Below are 18,774 nucleotides of genomic sequence, written 5' to 3' on the forward strand. Positions count from 1 at the left end.
CATGGGGTGATTTTTTTACTTTATGGGAAGTTGTGAGCATTTTGACAATGTATTAGGGTTTTGTTATTATTAAACTTTATATTAAAATTACATTGCACAAGTAATACCTGCAGTTTAGAATTCATAGATTTATTTCTTTATATTAATGCAGAAAATAGTGATGGGGGTGGGGAAGCATGTAGATAAGGACCAACATAGAGGTATTTTTTCTAAACTAGCATCTCTCTGCCACATCTTCAACCTCTTCTGGAAGGTCTGATGTGCCCTCTTCATTGAAAATCATTGGCCGGCCTGTGCAACCACTATTGCTTCTGGGAGTATGAGTTCTATCCCTCAGAAACAGTGCAATGGAAAACAGACTTGGAATCTCGAACCTGGCATTGTGTGTTGTCACCTCTTTATATTCCAAGTAGGTTAGAACCATGGAGAAGAGATTGCAAATAATATATTTTTTCTAAAATTTCAATTTCATATATGTATATTTTAAAATATTAATGAATTTTTATTTTTATTAAAGTGATATATATGTATATATACACATAGTATAATAGTATTTCAAGGCTTATAAGGAAGTTAGCTCCCTGTGCCATCCTTTCCCATTTCTCAGGAGGCATTTCATTTCAGCCTTTATAGTTTTTTTTTCCTAGCACCTTGGTTTCAGATTTCTAAGTAGTACGCTTACACAGCTATTTCTTTATTCGATAGGTGAAGATTTCTGCCTTTTTACTTTTCCCTTCTCCCATTTTGTTTTGGTTTTTTGTTTGTTTTTTTTTTGGTTAAATTAGCATCGTTTGCATTGTAGTGACCATATTTCTATTCATTTCTGAACTAGATGGTTTACTATGCTTACATTTCCATTCTCATAGGACATCTTGTCTTGGTTTTACACACATATCGCTAACTTTTCCAAAATAGTCCCAAGTAAATTTGTAAAATTCTTCTTTAATCTACCTTCCACATGGTCAAAGCCGAACAGAGTACTTGTTTCAGTCTAGACTAACTTCTCTCTCATCTTAGTATACAGCTGTTTCCTGAGACTTCATGATCCTGGGATTTGTTTTCCTCTCGCGAGTTGGATTACACATCTCCTGGACCCCCTGTGTTCGTTATTAGGTTACTTTCCTGTTAAAGTGGAACACTTCCTTCAGTAACTTCTGGAAATGAGACTTTAAATGTCTGACAGATACTTTGGCTTGGTATATAAAATTCTAGGTAGAAAACCAAATTCAGGATTTTGAAGGCATTGCTCTATTCTAATTAAAGTGTTGCTGTGATATCTGATGGGATTTTAATTTCTGATTTGTTTCCTTTTCCTTTGGTTCTTTGAATCTGTACTGTTCTAAAAGCGGGTGGTACTGTGCTTTGGTGGACTCTGGCAGTCTGGAAAATACTAAGTTCTTGACCTCCCCTCCCCCTTCACACACACATACACTTTTCTTTGATCTGGAACTCCCATGAGATGCTAGAGCTGCTGGGTTGAGTGTCTGGCCTTATTTCTTTTTCTTGGGAGATTTCTGTAACATGGTTTTCCAGTCTTCTTATTGCATTATATTTTCAGCTAACGTGAAATTACCTGCCTGTGTTTAGCTCCATACTTCACTTTTGCCTCCAGTTCCTGAGCCTGCCTGAATTCTGCAGGGTCTGTCACCTCACTCAGCAGTGATGGTCCTCCGGAGGTCTGCTAAGGCAGGTACCAACCACTCTCTCCTTCCCATGTTTGATATATTTGTTGAAATCTTGCTCAATGTTGTTTCCTCCTATTTTTATACTTGTGGTTTTATAATTTTTATTCTGCCTTTTTACTGGGATTTTAGGAGGAAGAAGATATAAACAAGTGTTAATTTGTATATTAAATTTATAGACGGGTGCCTTTTTTTGTCAAATTGATGGGTAGTTGCTAGACAGGATAACTGGGGATTCAATGTGAAAGAATGCTTGCGTTTTCTTCAGGGCAGTAAAATGGTATATGAGAGACCAATTCATTCCTTGATTCTTGGTTAATCTTGCTGGCTTAAAGGAATTTAAAATGGTCCCTGCCTAATAAGTTCTTCGAGGTTCAGTCATTAATTTTGAACCAACTGGTATCTTTGACTCAAGTCTTTGGTAGCATGTTTTAATTTCCTGGGAATGAGATATAATATTTGAAAGAAAAAGCAAGAAATACTTGAAAATATCCCCAGGTTGAACAGTTCATGTGAGAATACCTATTTTCTTTTTGTGACTCAAAACTTCTGGATGTGGCCTTTCAGATACAGAGTAGATAAAATGAGATAGGTTGTCTTGTTTTGTTCTTCACTGGTTCTCCAGAAGTCTAACGGCTCATAAGCCATAAAAAATCTCATCCCCCTCACTGGTGTAAAATAGGGTTGAATTCAGACTTTGGCAGGAGGAGTTGCTTAGTCTCCATTTTCCTCACCTTTGAGGCGGAGTGGAGGTGACTGATACTTCAAGGGTTAGGTTTACAGGAGAGAGAAAAACAGTCAATGTTCAAAATGAGGCCATCCTATTATTTTTTCAAAGAATAGATGGTTTAAAACAGATGAGGTAGTTGGGAGATTAAAGCTGAATATGATAATTAAAATAATAGCTAACATTCTCATTTTCCAAGAAATTTGGTATCGATTTTAATATATGCTTCTAAGAAAAAGTTACTAGTTACATTGTCTTTCTTCATGAACTGGTCCTCAGGTATAGATGAAGCTTTGAAAGATGACACTCTTTTCCCCCAAAAGGAGAGTGAGGTCCATACTGAATACAGACGTAAAAGGAATTTTGTGGAGCAAACATTTTCTAATTGACATGCAATATGTCTCAAGGATGAATTAATGTCTGTCTAGCAATGGCAATGGAGGGTAGGATTATAAAGGGTTATATATCCGTTTACCACTTAACCCTCAGTATCCTGCTCAGATAGTCAGGGGGGTAGGCTTGTGGTACAGTCCACTCCTCACTGTGCTGCTTTTATGTACCCCAGAGGGCAGATGGTCCTTGGCATGTGTGAGAGGGAACCACGTCAGAGGCTGACATTCCTGAGAAAGGAGGATGCATTAAAAACTCACAGAATAAAGCCTTTGAAAAGGAAAGAAAGTTGATGAGATATAGCGCCTCCACTGCCGGCAGTGGGGGCACTGGGTCTGTAGCCATGCAATCTCCCACGCACAGTCCGCTTCTGTAGCTACTGCAAGCCCTAGGCGTCCTCTGATCTTCCCTCATCCTGGTTAGACGGTCAGCCTTATTCTTTTCCTGTTGACTGGAGTCCTGTGCAAGTTAGGTGTCAGAGTGGCAGCTCCAGCCTGCTACCCGATATTTATATATGAGAGCACCTCCTGGCAGAAGTGCAGGAACTGTGTCAGTTTACACATCTGCCAAATAAGGACGTAAATCTCAGTCCAATCAGAACCTCATCAGTTACCATTTAAATCAAGGCATGGTGGTTTTTTTCTTTTTAAAGCATAGTCCCAGTACTATATTTACTAAAAACCTTAGGCACTGTGAAAAAAAGTCACTATTTGGAATCTTACACTGCTTGGCTAAGTTAACACTAAATATAGACCAGCAGTTTCATGCTGGGGTTTATGGGCCTTATAGGAGCACCGTGTGCTGAAGGGAGGCAAAGAAAGAGCTACAGAATTTCTAGAAACTCATTATAGTTGCTTCTGAATAATTTGTTTTTCCTGGTAACCTAGCAGTCAAAGCTCACATTTTTGTAAGTAATTTGCATGCTATTACTCTACTGAGACTGAATTATGATTCTTGAGGCTGGGATGTTTTTTGTTGCATGTGCTCTGTGCTTTTTTTTTTTTTTTTAATTTTTTAATTTATTTTATCTTTGACTGCATTGGGTCTTCGTTGCTGTGCGCGGGCTTTTCTCTGGTTGTGGTGAGTGGGGGCTACTGTTCGTTGCAGTGTACAGGCTCCTTATTGCGGTGGCTTCTCTTGTTGTGGAGCACGGGCTCTAGGCACACGGGCTTCAGTAGTTGCGGCACGCAGGCTCAGTAGTTGTGGCTTGCAGGCTCTAGAGCGCAAGCTCAGTAGTTGTGGCCCACAGGCTTAGTTGCTCCGTGGCATGTAGGATCTTCCAGGCCCAGGGCTCGAACCCATGTCCCCTGCATTGGCAGGCGGATTCTTAACCACTGCACCAGCAGGGAAGCCCTACTCTGTGCTTTTTAAACTTTTGATACAGATGATTTAGACTTGATTTTAAAAATTACTTCCTGGATGTGAAGAGGCACTGACTCTGAACTGGAATTATAGAACAAATTACCATGACTTGCTCAATAAAGCTTCCTATTAGCTTTGAATTAAATCCTATTATAACAATTTTTATTTTGTGGCAAGCAGTGCTGGTTTGAGTTATTTCTCTGGTTTGATACCAAGCACCTATGGTAAAAAGTAAAGAGCAAAGCAAATTTTCAGAGACGATGATATTGGTCAGAATATTTATTAGTAGGTAGTCAAAGAATTCTTAAATGACAAAAAGAATCAGCTGTTAGCATTGATCTAAACTGGAGGAAAATAAAATTACTTACATGTTTCAGCTCAAGGTATTAGAAAGGGTTCCATGAAAAGGATGCTACTTTGGTTGGTCAATCTTAATGAGCAAATTTGCACACCGCAGTCAAGGAGGGTCAAGTTAGTGCAATGCAGAATTTAGTAACACTCTGGCTGCTCCAGCACTGCTGGTTGTTCCCAGATGCTCTCATGTGGAGATGCAAAGATAGCAACAACTGGGTGTCAAACAGCTGTTGGTCCTGGCTTGAGGGCCATGTGATCCTGTATCCATTTACTCACAGGGTCATTTGCAGGCTCTTGGCGTCCGTGAACCACACTCAACTCAGTTTTTTCTAGTGGCTCTTTATTTTTCATTTGCATGTTGCATTTAATTAAAAATGCATTGAAATAGCATCTATTTACATTGTGACTTTACTCAAATGAAGAGATTTCCATTCAGAGCACTTCAGAGTTCACTCTAAGTTGTTATGTTAGTGCTTCTGGGTTTGATGTCGCATTGAATCACCTTTAGAGTTAGCAGCAAGGCCAGTAGTTTGGAGATTTTATTAGTCGTGCCGCTCTTAAGTCAGTTTTTGTAGCTATGATTTTCTAGCTAGTCCTCTACTTTGTAAACACTGATTCAAGCCTCAGTATGAGATTTAAGCAATAGTAATTACATCCCTAGAGGGGAAGCTAAGGCTCAAGAATGTCAAGTCAGAGATCCAAAAATGAACCATGTGTCAGCCACCAAGCCTAAAATAGATGCTGTGTCTGGAACGATGATCCTATGATGGGACACAACCTTTATGCCTCATCAGATATTAGTGTTTGGGATAATATATAAAGAGAGGATGAAATATAAAACATTTTTAAAACAATAGGAATCTGTGACCATGCATCAGTCAACACTTTTGGTTTTATCTGTAAAAGGATGAGATTTGATTGATCTCTAAGGCCCTTCGGTTCTATATGCTGTTACTTTTTTTTTTTGTCACTTAAAGTCATTCCCTTAGGAATGATCCATGAAGTACATTTGGAATTCAGTAATATCTGTATCTAAAGTGCTTCGGTAGTATCTTACCTAAAATATTCAGGGAGTTAGGTGTTCTTGTTAATTAAAATTTCAGCATAACTGAAACACCCTTTTAGATTTTTACTTTGAAAAAAAATTTAACTAGTTCATGGCTTTTCGAGCTCACTGTTTTTCTTAGCTAGGGTTCTGGGGGAACTTTTTTTTTTTTACAAGTACTAGTAGGTTTTTAGTTATTACTGGGAAATTGTTCGGTCTTAATATTTTAGTGTGCTGTTTAATCTGTTTAGTAAATGGCTGATACTTTTTTTTTTTTTTCAGATCTTCTATAGGTGTTCATCTTTTTTTTCCTGAATTTGGTTTCTCCTAACTCTAATCATATTTGCCTTCATTCTGTAGCTGGGCATTAAAGGAAAATTTTAAAATGTTAAGAGGAAGTCAATAGTGTGTTGCCACATATAGGCAGACGTGAAGTTTTCTGCATTGCTTTTACTAAAGTCCAGATAGATATGACACGAGGATTCTTAACCTCAGTTTTATGTTAGTGTACTTATTATTAACTGCCTCAAATTCTTTTGGAAATAGTGAGATTTAAATCCTAAATAAAATATTTTAGGTGTTCCAACTTAACATGAATCACTGGCTTCTAAACTTGGCACTGGGCATTTGAAGAATAGGATTGGAGATTACCCTATGGAGTGTTCAGTCAATTGGGAAAATCAAAGATGTAGGCAAATAAATGCGATAAAATAGAACAGATGTTCTGATAGAAGAATGTACAGTATCCAGCAACGGCACAAGGAAAAGACGGGTTGATTCTTAATGGAGGTGAGGTTTGAGCTGAGTCTTGACAAAGGATTCGGGAAGGGTTTGGAGAAGAAAGGTAACACAAGGGAAGGGGCAGTGAACTCTGAAGCGTGAGGCCTGCTTCCAGCCCAGCAACTAGCTAATGTATGATCTTGGGCATTTACCTTCTGAGCGTCAATTTTCTCATTTGTGGAAAGGATGGGGGCTAGATGAGAGCATGTCTAAAGTCCTTTCCCGATCAAAAAATCCCACATCCATTATTAGACTCATTTTATGAAAAGGGATAACTGTGAAGAAGAAAGCTTTGATAGCAATCAGAATTTGTCTTCCTAGAACCTTCTTTTCACATAATTAAAAGGTCACAGGTTCTCTGTGCTAGAGAGACATCTTAAAATAGAACTTTTTAATCCATTCAGATTTTTCAGTGTAGCTTGAACTTGTGCTATCATTAGAGGATATTATCTTCAATGTAAACCACAATTTTAGAATTACTTACTACGTAAGTGACCGCACTCTAAGGAAACACAGAAGGAAGAGACCTGAGAGGTCCTGAAGTTTAGCCTCCAACAGCTGCAGTATTCATCTCCGTACTCAGTTTGCTAAGATTTTTGTCTTGAGGTCTCAGAGCCAGTCTGTAATGACGAAAGGATACCTTTAAGGTGGGGACTCCTATACCATATTGAGGGAGAATATAAAAAGTATAGTTTTGTATTAAAGCCTCATCGATTAGAATGGTTCACAGTAACATTTTCTTCTTCTCAGAATTTTTATGGCCACAGGCTGCCTAGCTTAATTTTATCTTTTTATGTGTTTATACATCGTCTTCTTGCACAAGGGATTTGAGAAGTCTCGCCAGAATACGAACAGTGTAATAAAGAGAAACATTCAAAAATCAATTACAGGGCTTCCCTGGTGGTGCAGTGGTTGAGAGTCCACCTGCCGATGCAGGGGATGCGGGTTCGTGCCCGGGTCCGGGAAGATCCCACATGCCGTGGAGAGGCTGGGCCCGTGAGCCATGGCCGCTGGGCCTGCGCGTCTGGAGCCTGTGCTCCGCAACGGGAGAGGCCACAACAGTGAGAGACCCACATACTGCAAAAAAAAAAAAAAAAAAAATCACAAAAAATTAAAAGAGGCCCAGGGTAAATATAGACAGAATTGAGAAATCTGAGCAGGAAGAAAGAGCAAGTGCAGATAAGCAGGGTATTAAAGCGTTAAAATTGGGACACACACTTGACTCTGAGCTTCCAGGCAAGCAAAGCAAAAAGAAGAGTTTCAATATTGTCCCCAAAAGGAACAGCTAAACTTTTCTAGCCCTTCATTTGGCAGTAGTATGTGTGGGTGGGTCTTCACATGCCAGCCCAACTTCCTGTGGGCTGTGATCCATCTGAAGGCCGGCTCCCCAGCCCCGCCTCTCGTGTTTAACAGCAGTGTTTTCTTCCAGGGACAATGAATCCTTCTTCCCAGGACACCGGCTCTGGCGGCATTCCTGAAGATAGAAAGCTTTATGTTGTGGATTCCATAAATGACTTAAACAAACTAAACCTCTGTCCTGCCGGATCGCAGCATCTGTTCCGTATGTGTGCCTTCCCAGGCTTGGCCGCCCGTCCGGGCTTCTTGGCCACCTAAAAATAGCGAATGCTGAGCTGGACCTGTGGTCGTGGGCTGGGGGCAGGGTGGGCATTAGGAAGCCTCCGCGTTAGAGATGCTGTTTAGTATTAGGCAATTTTTGCTTTTGTTCTCTGAATACTTGCCAGGCTTGTGGGCTTTCTTGGCTGTTAAGCAAGATTTGAACTCTTGTCTTTAAAACTTCTAAGAAGTCCCCTGTGGAGTTTCTCTCCCTGGAAAGCGGTGGAGGCTGCTGAGATGAGGCTTACTCATCCCTCCTGGCCGCTTTTGTGCCTTCTAGTGACCACAGCCAGGTCACCGAGGGTGCCCACTTTCCTAGAGAGGTCTTACTTCGTAGCGGATTGTTCCACATGTTTATCTAGTTTTAAAAAAAATCATTAAGATTTTGTTGGGCAAAAAAGTCAGCTTCATTTTTTTAGATTACAGATTGCCTCAAAGCATTAGAAAGAGGAGGGGGAACACAAAATAAAAAGCTGCTGAATACTAACTAAATACTACATGTGTATCTTGTCCCTTAAATATTATAAATGAGTTCTATCAGGTTATTCTGAGCCCCATCTTTTCTAGCTTAAATGCTGACATTCCAATACAGGTGATAAATGCCCACTTGCTGTTTGTTTCACATGCACTCGAAACTCTTACTGTCCCAATTTTATGTCCATTATTCCCCTTCTAAATCCTTTTTGTTTTAATTTTTTTTTATTTATTATTATTTTTTGGCTGCATTGGATCTTCGTTGCTGCACATGGGCTTTCTCTAGTTGCGGCGAGCGGAGGCTCTTCATTGCAGTGCATGGGCTTCTCCTTGCAGTGGCTTCTCTTGTTGGGGATCATGGGCTCTAGGTGCACGGGCTTCAGTAGTTGTGGCATGCAGGCTCAGTAGTTGTGGCTCATGGGCTCTAGAGCACAGGCTCAGTAGTTCTGGTGCATGGGCTTAGTTGCTCCATGGCATGTGGGATCTTCCCGGACCAGGGCTCGAACCCGTGTCCCCTGCATTGGCAGGCGGATTCTTAACCACTGCGCCACCAGGGAAGCCCCCTAAATCCTTTTCGAATTCTTGTTTTTCTCTTCATTTTAATTTGTTCAGGTTTTCACCTGTTTTTACTGCAGTCAGTCTCAATAAATGCAGGTGTTTGGGTGCCAGCTTATGCCGTGGCTATGATTAGGAAGGAAAAGCTCTGGAGGGTGTGACACAGGATGTCCCTATAAAGCACAGGACCTAAGCCCCCACCTCTCCATAACCAAGTAGCAGAGGGTGTGGGACTGATACAAAGTAGGAGGGATTACAGAAGGCAATTCAAGGATCTCCATTACCGCAAGTTTCTGTATTTCTTTTTCAATTTAATTTGGGTGTTATTAGGTGTTATTAGGCAAATAGGCCTTACAAAACAGTGACCAAATGCAGACAATTCATGGTTTGGGTGAACCAAGCTGTTTTATAAGCATGGTTGCATTTCAGTTCAACGGTAAAACATTTAAGAGAACCTTGCTTCCAGAGCGTGTCCATCCTGGAAACAGCTTTTAGAAACCAAATCACATCAGGGTCATTTTGATGTTGTTGTTTAAATGGATATAAGCATAACTGGTTATTTTAAAATTTTTTTTAAAATTTATTTATTTTTTTTTGTGGTATGCGGGCCTCTCACTGTTATGGCCTCTCTTGTTGCGGAGCACAGGCTCCGGACGCGCAGGCTCAGCGGCCATGGCTCACAGGCCCAGCCGCTCCGCGGCATGTGGGATCTTCCCGGACCGGGGCACGAATCCGTGTCCCCTGCATCGGCAGGCGGACCCTCAACCGCTGCGCCACCAGGGAAGCCCATAACTGGTTATTTTTATAGGAAATAAAGTTTTCTGGGAGATATCGCAGAGTGTTCAGCCTTTCACCCAGAGTAAGCGACCCACAGCCAGCTGTGTTTTATCCTTGGCTCACTTTGGGAAAAGGGCAATAGAGCCTCCAGCACTCAGAACCCTTAACTTCTTTATTCCCTGCCCACCACCCACCACCACCCTCCCCCAAGCAAAAGAAAAATCCAAGTCTGGCTACATCAGTGTTAACACGGTCTTCAAAGAATTTTCCAAATAGGGGCTGAGGAGATAGCTTGACCTGACTTGTTCTTTGGATACTGATATAGAAGAAGGTGAAAAACTCTCAAAGAGCACCCGATCCAAAGACATTCCTCAAACATAAGTCTCTTTCCAGAGTGATCAGAGGGAAAATGGGCATATCCCTTACATCTCTCTCTCTCTCTCTCTCTTTTTTTTAATGCTGAGGAGTTTTTGTCTTTGTTGTTGTTTGTTTCACATTAGCTCTAGAGGAGAAAATCCCGGACGTCGGCACTAACTCAGGAAATGGAAACCACAGTCTGTTTTTGGTGGGGCTGATCATCGTGCTGATTGTCAGCCTGGCACTGGTTTCCTTTGTGATATTTCTGATAGGTGAGTACCATCGACACACTTTTCATCACTGCTGTGCACTTACTTTGTAGCTGGTTGTTTAGCTTTGCTCCGGGAACGAGGCAGTGCTTCCTGGCAGTCAGTGCTGCCGCTGAAGGCTGAGGGGGCGTGAATGCCTAGGGTACCTGCTGCTCTGGGCCGGGTCGCTGGGGCACACATAAGCCCTCAGTGCCAGGAGTTCGCAAACATGGACATTAAATGTTTCTATCATGCTTTAATTTCTCATCTGGAGGCCCTAGCTGCCAATGGTAGGCAGCTTATTCTAGCTAACTCGGGGTTTTCTTCATCCAACACATGGGTTCTCCATGAACTCAGGTCTATAATTTTCAGTCACAGTCAGGTTCACCCCCTCTTCCAGGTTCCCTGGCTTCCCTGAAATCCATTAGAAGCACTCTGGGCCCTGGCAGTGCTGGGATGGGAGGAGACTGCTCCTGTCTGACACCGCCCAGGCTGGCGTCCTGCCTGCCCTTGGCCTGGGCCCTGCGTGTCCACCCTTGAGTGGTGACCCAGGCTTTCCCACACACCCCTTCAGCCAAGAGATCCCCTGAGGTCTTGGTGCCACTCTCCTCTCTGCCTCAGATCGGGGAGGGGTGCTGTCCATGCTGAGGCACGTTGCCCTTTCAGGAAAGCCCACCAGCATCCTCCCTGAGCTGTCCCCTGCAGACCACCATCTGGGGTTACTTCAGTTCCCTCCCACCCCTCTTAAGAGTGGACGGAGCCTGAGAGAAGGAGTTGCGCTTTATACCCTTTTGCCTGGATCCACCACACTGTCATTTCTTCTGCCCTGCAGGCCTTGTAGCCTTCAGAACTCCTAAATGAGCGGTGGATCCCATGGCTCTGAAATGCCTCTATTTCAGATTCGTTCAGGATCAGTGGAGGTAGCAGTGGTGGTGATGAGAAGTGGGCAGAGGGCATGACTCTTACTTACAGCTTCTAACCCCTTTTCCTCCCCAAAACTTCGTCTCCCTTCCAGCTTAAAGGTCTTTTCCTGGTATAGGTTTCAGAGCTGGCGCGAAGCGGTGATGTTTAATTGCTTCTTTGTCACCCTGCTGATGCCCTTTTGCACTTAGAAGCTACAGTGTGAACTCTCCTTACAATAGTGATGCCCTTGCATGTGATTATTCTTTGGAGGAGGGTTGGCCCTGAACCTGCAGGAAAGAGCATACGGATTACTCTTCTGAAATGTTATACCACATAAGTTGATGCTCCGAATATCATCCTGCCTCACCTGCCCGGGAAATGACTAAGTTAAACTATTGAGAAATTGTAGGTATGCCTACCGACTTGGAAGCACCCCAAAGGGACTGCTGTTTTTTGTGGGAAAATAGGTAGTAAGATTTAGGGCAATGATAATTAAAAATGTTATGTATTGGGTGCCCACTCTGTCCCAGGCACTGTGCTAAGCATTTATGTCTGTTTGCTCACCACCTCATAACAACTCTATGGTGTAGGACCTATTGTTATTTTGGTTTTATCAATGCTGAAACTGAAGCTTAGAGAGATTAATTAATATGCCCAAGGCCAACAGACAATGGTGCCTAATCAGGGCTCAGAGACACCCCTGCCTGACATCAAAGACTATTCACTTTATCACCATATTACACCCCGTTGTATGAATAAGATTTATTTTATGTTTGCTTCTAGTGTTTTATATTGAGGGCAAAGTCATATCAAGAAACAGAAAGAAGGGACTTCCCTGGCGGTCCAGTGGTTAAGACTTTGCCTTCCAATGCAGGGCGTGTGGGTTTGATCCCGGGGAGCTAAGATCCCACATGTCTTGCCGCCAAAAAACCAAAACATAAACAGAAGCAATATTGTAACAAATTCAATAAAGACTTTAAAAAAAAATGGTCCACATCAAAAAAATCTTAGAAAAAAAAAAAGAAAATGTGAATAAAGAAGAGTGTCTTTTTATTGGACAATTACTCTTTGCCAGACACGTTAAATTCATTATCTTAAGTCCTTACTCTATCCTTCAAGGTAGTGTCTAATATTTCTATTTTACTGATGAAAGACTGAGGCCCAGAGAGTTTAACTCTCCACATTTATCCAGCTAGTCAGAAGCAGAACTGGGATTCATACCCTGAGCTGTCTGTCTGCAGACCTCACTGGCCCTCCACTGCCTGTGTTGAAGTAATAATAAAGGCTTCCTGTGGTTTTCAGATAAACCTTAACCCAACCTAAGACCAGAGTTGGCACAGGCAGCTATAAATGAACTTGGCCTGTGCTCATCTTTAACAAGGAAACCTTTTTGCTGTCAGTGGGGTTCAGTGCAAATTTGTGTCATTTTAACTGAAGTGTAAGAACTTATATTCTTTATAACCCTGACATTTTTATGCAAGAGAAATAAGGCTATTTTATATTGATTACCTTGAATAAACTGTTGGACCTTGTGTTTTTGTCACAATCCCTGTCCTAAAGAGGAATAACGGACAGCAAGGATAGGTTACCGTGGGTGCCTACCTGCCTCTGTAGCAGTTTCCAGTGGCCAAGCAATGTAGATATGTGGGATGTGATTAAGTATTGCCTTAATTTTAAAAAGGGTTCTATGGTCAAATGAGTTTGAGAATTGCTGGGTTAGTAATACTTAAGGTATTTTATTTTACTTCTTGTGAATTTCCAAAAGGCAGGTCAGGCATGATTTTTCTCTAATGTTTTTGCGTATAGGAACCTTTTTCTCTTTTGGAATTTAACTTGGAACCACTGTATTGTGGAACAGCCTTAGTCCAATATGGCTGCTACTTCCTTCTGTGTTTGACTAACGTAGAAGGTTCCCAAGAGGGGAAGTATGTCCCATGCTCTGGATTTATTTGTTTCACACTTTTCTCCAGAAGCAAGTGGTATCTCTGCCTGGCTCTGCATCAAAGCTCAATTAAAACCTTTCTGTCATGTCTTGGACCATAATTCATCCAACATAATTTTTCAGATATGGGGGAAAGGCAGCTTCTGGGCAACAGTTTGTCCCAAGCCTGGAAGGTGAGGCTCTAACACTTTCCCACGTTAGTTTTTGGCTAAACCCAGTAGCAAGTTACCACCATCATTAGTTCCTGAAAGATATCTCGGAAAAAACTTGCCTGCAGTGGAAATGATAAGGTGCTCACATGTTAGATACTGATTTTGTGCTGCTTTTCTTGGACATTTTAACTCCTAAGCAGACCTCAGAGTATTCCATTCCCTGACCTACTCAGTAACCAGGGGTTCTATTTATTTTGGAAATATGGACTCTCTGCTCTCAGGGTGGTCTGAGGGGAATTATTATACATTCATTATGGGCTGGTCATTTAGAGCCAGGAGAGCTGTGTATATCAAAGTAGTCTGGAACCCAAAATATCCCACCTCCCACATGTGGAGTGAAAAACCTTTTCTGAGAACGGGTCTCAAAATGAGACAACGTAACAGTCACTTCTGTGGGGATAATCAGACGCTGGTGGTTTCCTTTGGTTGCTCACAGCAAAGTCTTTCTTAGCGAAAATCTGTGTGGAGTCTGCAAAAGGTAGTCAAGTCTTTCACCAAGAAGTCGTAAAAATAATTCACTTGATAGGTAACTTCAGCCTTCATCAATTTCTCTTCTGGGCTTCTGGGCTGCGTGGGATACTGGAGCAGGGGATTTGCCACGAGGGCCTCTCAGCTCTCAAGCCGAGTCCCGATGGAACACACTGGAAACCAGTGTAACACTGTCTGTTTTTCATTTTAAAGTTCAAACTGGCAACAAGATGGAAGATGTGTCAAGACGACTAGCAGCTGAGGGAAGGGACATAGATGATCTTAAGAAAATCAACAGCATCATTGTAAAGCGACTCAACCAACTGGACTCTGAACAGAACTAAAGGAATGATCTTCCAAGAGCAACTGCTAACACCTGAGCTTCTCGCTGTCCTGGGAGGGTACAGGGTTAAGAACCGACCAAGGGCATATCTGTAGGCAACAAAAGGCCAACTTTCCACTACAGGAATGGGAGCAGCTCCAAGGCAAGGGGGGCTGGGGACAGCCGCCAGAAGGGGGCTGATTTTGTGGTAGGGTCCTTCAGCTTTCATGGGGTTGAAGGTGGCTAGCGTGGAAGAGAACCAACAGGAAACAAGAATGGGAATTTGGCTCTGTATGTACAGCTTCTTTTACGAAAGGAGCTTTGGCACCAGAATAAGTTCACTGTGGCCAGTAAATTTCATGGCACCTCGTGTAACTTTATGAACTCCCTCGAAAGCCTAAGGAATTCACTGAATTATTTGTGTTCAAGGGAATCAGGTGATGACTCTTTGCAATAAAATAGATTCTGCTCAGGTGATTACACTTTGACTCATTTCTCCAGGGACAGGGGTGTGGGCGGCCTGCAAGCTAGTTGCCTACTGGTACTTGCTATTAGTAGTTATGTGCCTATGGTAGGGTGGGGTCAAAAGAGAGAGCCCTATTTATTCAACTAATGTTTATTGAGCTGCTGCTTTGTACAAGCCACCATACTCCAGAGAAGCTTACATTCAAGTGAGGAACAAAGGAGATGTATAGTTATGTGTAGATATATAAGCTTTTTGACTTTGTTTCTAATGGGAAAAAAATCCTTCAGTACGCTGCTGATTAATTGTGAGGAAATCTGATAGGTTTGTAGCCTTTATTAAACTACAGTGGGAAACCATATATTTGGAATATTTGGAACCTGCCTTGTTTTAGCACAAAAGGTAAGGCACAGAATTTATGAAATTGGATATGTTGTGATATAAATCAGCTTTAAAAGCATGAGTCTTAGAAAATCTTGTATTTAATATAAATATATTGTGTAAGTCTGTTGTGTGAAGTCTATTGCAATTCTATCGTTTTGGGTTCATCAGAAACATCTGGGTTTATTCTAAAGTTAGACACATACATAAACACACATTTTATAACACTAAATAGTTAATGAAATAAACACAAGACATTTCACCTATCCATTTTTGCACTCAAAAACATTTTTACTGCATACTTAATTTTTAAAAATTGATATCATGCAGAATATTTAAAAAATCTGATTTGTATTTGTTGGAAAATTCTTATTGACCTGTTGATGGGGTGTGGCAAAATAATTTATCAGGATTTGCTATAACATTGTTTTACAAACTACAGATGAGCTGATGCAACAACTCTTTTTAAAAATACCCATTTCTTTCTTTGAACCCGTTTGGTCTTGTTATGCCTTTTTTTTCTCTCCCCTACACAGTGGATATTTTGTGCTCAGTAATAAATGATCTTTATTCCAAGGAATTTATGATTTTTATAACATGAAGTAGTGTAGTGTCTGATAAATCATTTCATCCATCTTTTTGCATCCATCTTGTTGGATCTGCACTGTCCTGCCTGTATGGCATCGATGGAGCCATGGTCACATACACAGCCTGGGGAACTCCAGGCATTACAGCTCCTCGTATTTGAATTCACAGATTCGCAACTTCTATTGATCCTGTTTTAAAATATTGGCTGGCTACATGTAGTCTTTTTTTTTTAACACAGGGATTTAAATTTGTTATTAAAGCTATTATTGGAACAACTGGAATAATCTGAATAGGGTCTGTAGACTAGATAATAGTATTATATCAATGTTAATTGCCTGATTTTACTAATAGTATCATGGTTATCATGAGACAGTTCTTGGTTTTAGGAAACACACATGGAAGCATTTAAGGATAAAGGGACATCATGTCTTCAATTCCAAAATGGTTCAGAAAAATAAAAGTGTGTGTGTGTGAATAGATAACTAATAAGAACCTGCTGTATAAAAAATAAAATTCAAAAATTCAAAAAAAATTTATGTGTGTATAAAGCCACTATGGTAAATGTTAACATTTGGAGAATTTTTGTTTAATAAAATCATCCATTTTTTTCTTTCCTTTTTCTTAAAAAACAGCTTTGAGATATAATTGACATATAAAAACTGTATATATTTAAGCTGTATAACAATGTTTTGATCTATGCATACATTGTTAAATGATCACCATAATTAAGCTAATTAACATATTGATCACCTCTACATAGTTACTATTTGTATGAATGTGTGTGTGTTGTGTGTATGGAAAGATCTAAGATCTATACTCAGTAAATTTCAAGTGTACAATACAGTATAGTTAAACTATCGTCACCATTCTGGACATTAGGTCTTGAGAACTTGTTCATCTTGCATAGCTGAACCTTTATACCCTTTGGTTACATGTAGTCTCACTGCAGTCAAATATGGTGGTTGAGATATGGGCTGGGGAACCCAACTGTCTGGTTCGAATCCTGGTGCCACCATTTACTGTGGCTTTGGGCAAATTAACCTCTTTCCTCCTTTATCAGTGAAATTAGATCATTATAAAATGTTTTTTAGTATTGTTGTAAGGCTTAAAAGAGTTGATAAATGACTTACACTGTGTCAGAAACAAAGTACTCAATAAATGCTAGTTATTGTAATTATTAATGTTAAAAGTAGTAGGTGTTGTATAAGGGAAATAACCCACTAAATTTAACATCTACTGATGGGGACTTAGGGCCAAATGTTTTTCTGCTGCACTTAAGACCATAGCATCCTGATCTGATCCGACCAGGGATGGTGGGGTAAGAGCTTTTGGCAAAACAACGTGTTAAGCTAATTTACAAGAGCTGATCAATATAAGCAGGAGGGTTTGTGGTTTTCCAAACGATCTAGTCTGAAGAACATATCAATCCACATTTGCTTCTCTGAGGTCTGTCCTGGACCAAAGCACAACGTGCAGTGGCAGGAGGGAGCCGGGACAGTAATGTGAGGCAAAGGAGTAGAAAAAGAAAGAAGGGACTGCTGAACTGAGACATGTCCTGATAGGGAAAGAAAAGAAAGTTTTGCGTCTTTCTTTGGACTTTGTACATGTTCACAAGAGGCTCAGAGAGAGGTGATTTTTTTCTGGCAATGGGCTCTGTCTGCATGCCCTTCCTGGTGTTGCCGTGATAGAAGGATTATCCACGTCTTCTGAGCCCAGGAACAATGCCATGCACTTTTCAGTCCACCATGATGACCCTGGGAGAGCCTTCCTACAGCTCCTCAAATTGTTCTGATTGGCAACCACCTGCAGGTGAGCCGGCCCCAGCCCCACCCACCACACTCTGCTGTGACACCTGGAGGCCATTGGGGTGTGGAACAACCCGGAAGAAGGAGGCTTCAGCTTCCCAGTGTGGCTGCCCGGCCACAGATTAGGGAATACGGGGTACTTCTCTCTCCTGCAAAGACCAGGGTCATCTGGCCAGGACTCTGCCAGTGGACACCAATCTCCAAAGTAAGGCTCTTAGGTAAGAACAAGAAAACCAGGAGGGTTAAAAATAACACAATTGAGGGGCTTCCCTGGCTGGCCGGTGGTTAAGACTCTGCACTTCCAATGCAGTGGGGGCGGGTTTGATCCCTGGTCAGGGAACTAGGATCCCACATGCCGGGGGGCCGGAAAAAAAAGAAAAACACAATTGCTTTTTTTTTTTTTTTTCTAACAGCAGTCTGTGGTGGAAAAGAGAAAAATTTTGGTGTGCGTGACATTTGGACTGAGGTGTCTTGGGAAATATTGCACAAACCATTGTGTTATAATCCATTTTTATTGCTTAGAAAGAGAATTTTAATGGAAACAAGGTCTCTCTGAGTCATGGTGTATAAAATAATTTTATTCCCGCTTAAAATAATGACCCCATTTAAATTCAGTGGAGGATGGCCAAAAGAAACATCATAAGAAAAGACTGGTAATCTATCCCCTGTGTGAATGAGTTTGCTCAGAAGAAGCTGTGAAAAAGCATTAGGACTATGAGCTATCTTTCCACAGAATCAGGAAGTGTATTTTTTTTAAAAAAGAGGAAATTAAACATATTCTTATTGGAACCCATGTGTGTACTTATTCTCATTTGGTAAAGATAAAAACTTCTCAGTAAATTTTTTTATAGGCAAAACCTTACTGAAATATAATTCTGCTTTTCATGATGATGAAAAGGATTAAAAAAAAACAATGACAAGCAATTTAGAACAAACTTAATTCCCTGTAACAAGCAGGTGTTGAGCGTATATGTGGTGCCCGCCTGTGTGGGCTGATGGTACAGAGGATTCAAGAGGAGGCTAGTTGGTCGTGCAAATAAGACAGGTAAGAAGCCAGTAATGACCTGTAATAGTGAACAGGAGAAAGCAGCTGTCCAAGGGTCAGCTGGGAGGCTTAGAAAGACCCAGGTTCTTGGATCCTATTCTCAGATATTCTGACTTAGCAGACAGGGCGGGTGGGATTGAGAATTCATGATCTTAAAAAGCTGCTGTGATGAGTCTGACGCTCAGTTTGGTTGAGTGGCTGGACAAATGATGTATTCGGAGTAAACTTGTGTTTGGATTCTGGTTCTGCGCACAAGTTACAGTGAGGCCCTCACCTCTCT

The 18,774-nt window shown here is 41.2% G+C and overlaps 1 protein-coding gene across 1 annotated transcript; it reads left to right on the plus strand.

The window, feature by feature from the left end:
• The first annotated feature begins 7,322 nt into the window (after positions 1-7,322).
• Positions 7,323-16,158, plus strand: LSMEM1 (leucine rich single-pass membrane protein 1). The gene is made up of 3 exons (XM_067746767.1): positions 7,323-7,901; positions 10,261-10,389; positions 14,104-16,158. Exons 1-3 carry the CDS (start codon positions 7,775-7,777, stop codon positions 14,232-14,234), a joined length of 387 nt encoding a protein of 128 aa, XP_067602868.1. The 5' UTR covers positions 7,323-7,774; the 3' UTR covers positions 14,235-16,158.
• The last annotated feature ends 2,616 nt before the right edge of the window (positions 16,159-18,774 follow it).

The sequence above is a fragment of the Pseudorca crassidens genome, chromosome 8 (assembly GCF_039906515.1).
Source record: "Pseudorca crassidens isolate mPseCra1 chromosome 8, mPseCra1.hap1, whole genome shotgun sequence".
In the NCBI taxonomy this organism is placed as follows: Eukaryota; Metazoa; Chordata; class Mammalia; order Artiodactyla; family Delphinidae; genus Pseudorca; species Pseudorca crassidens.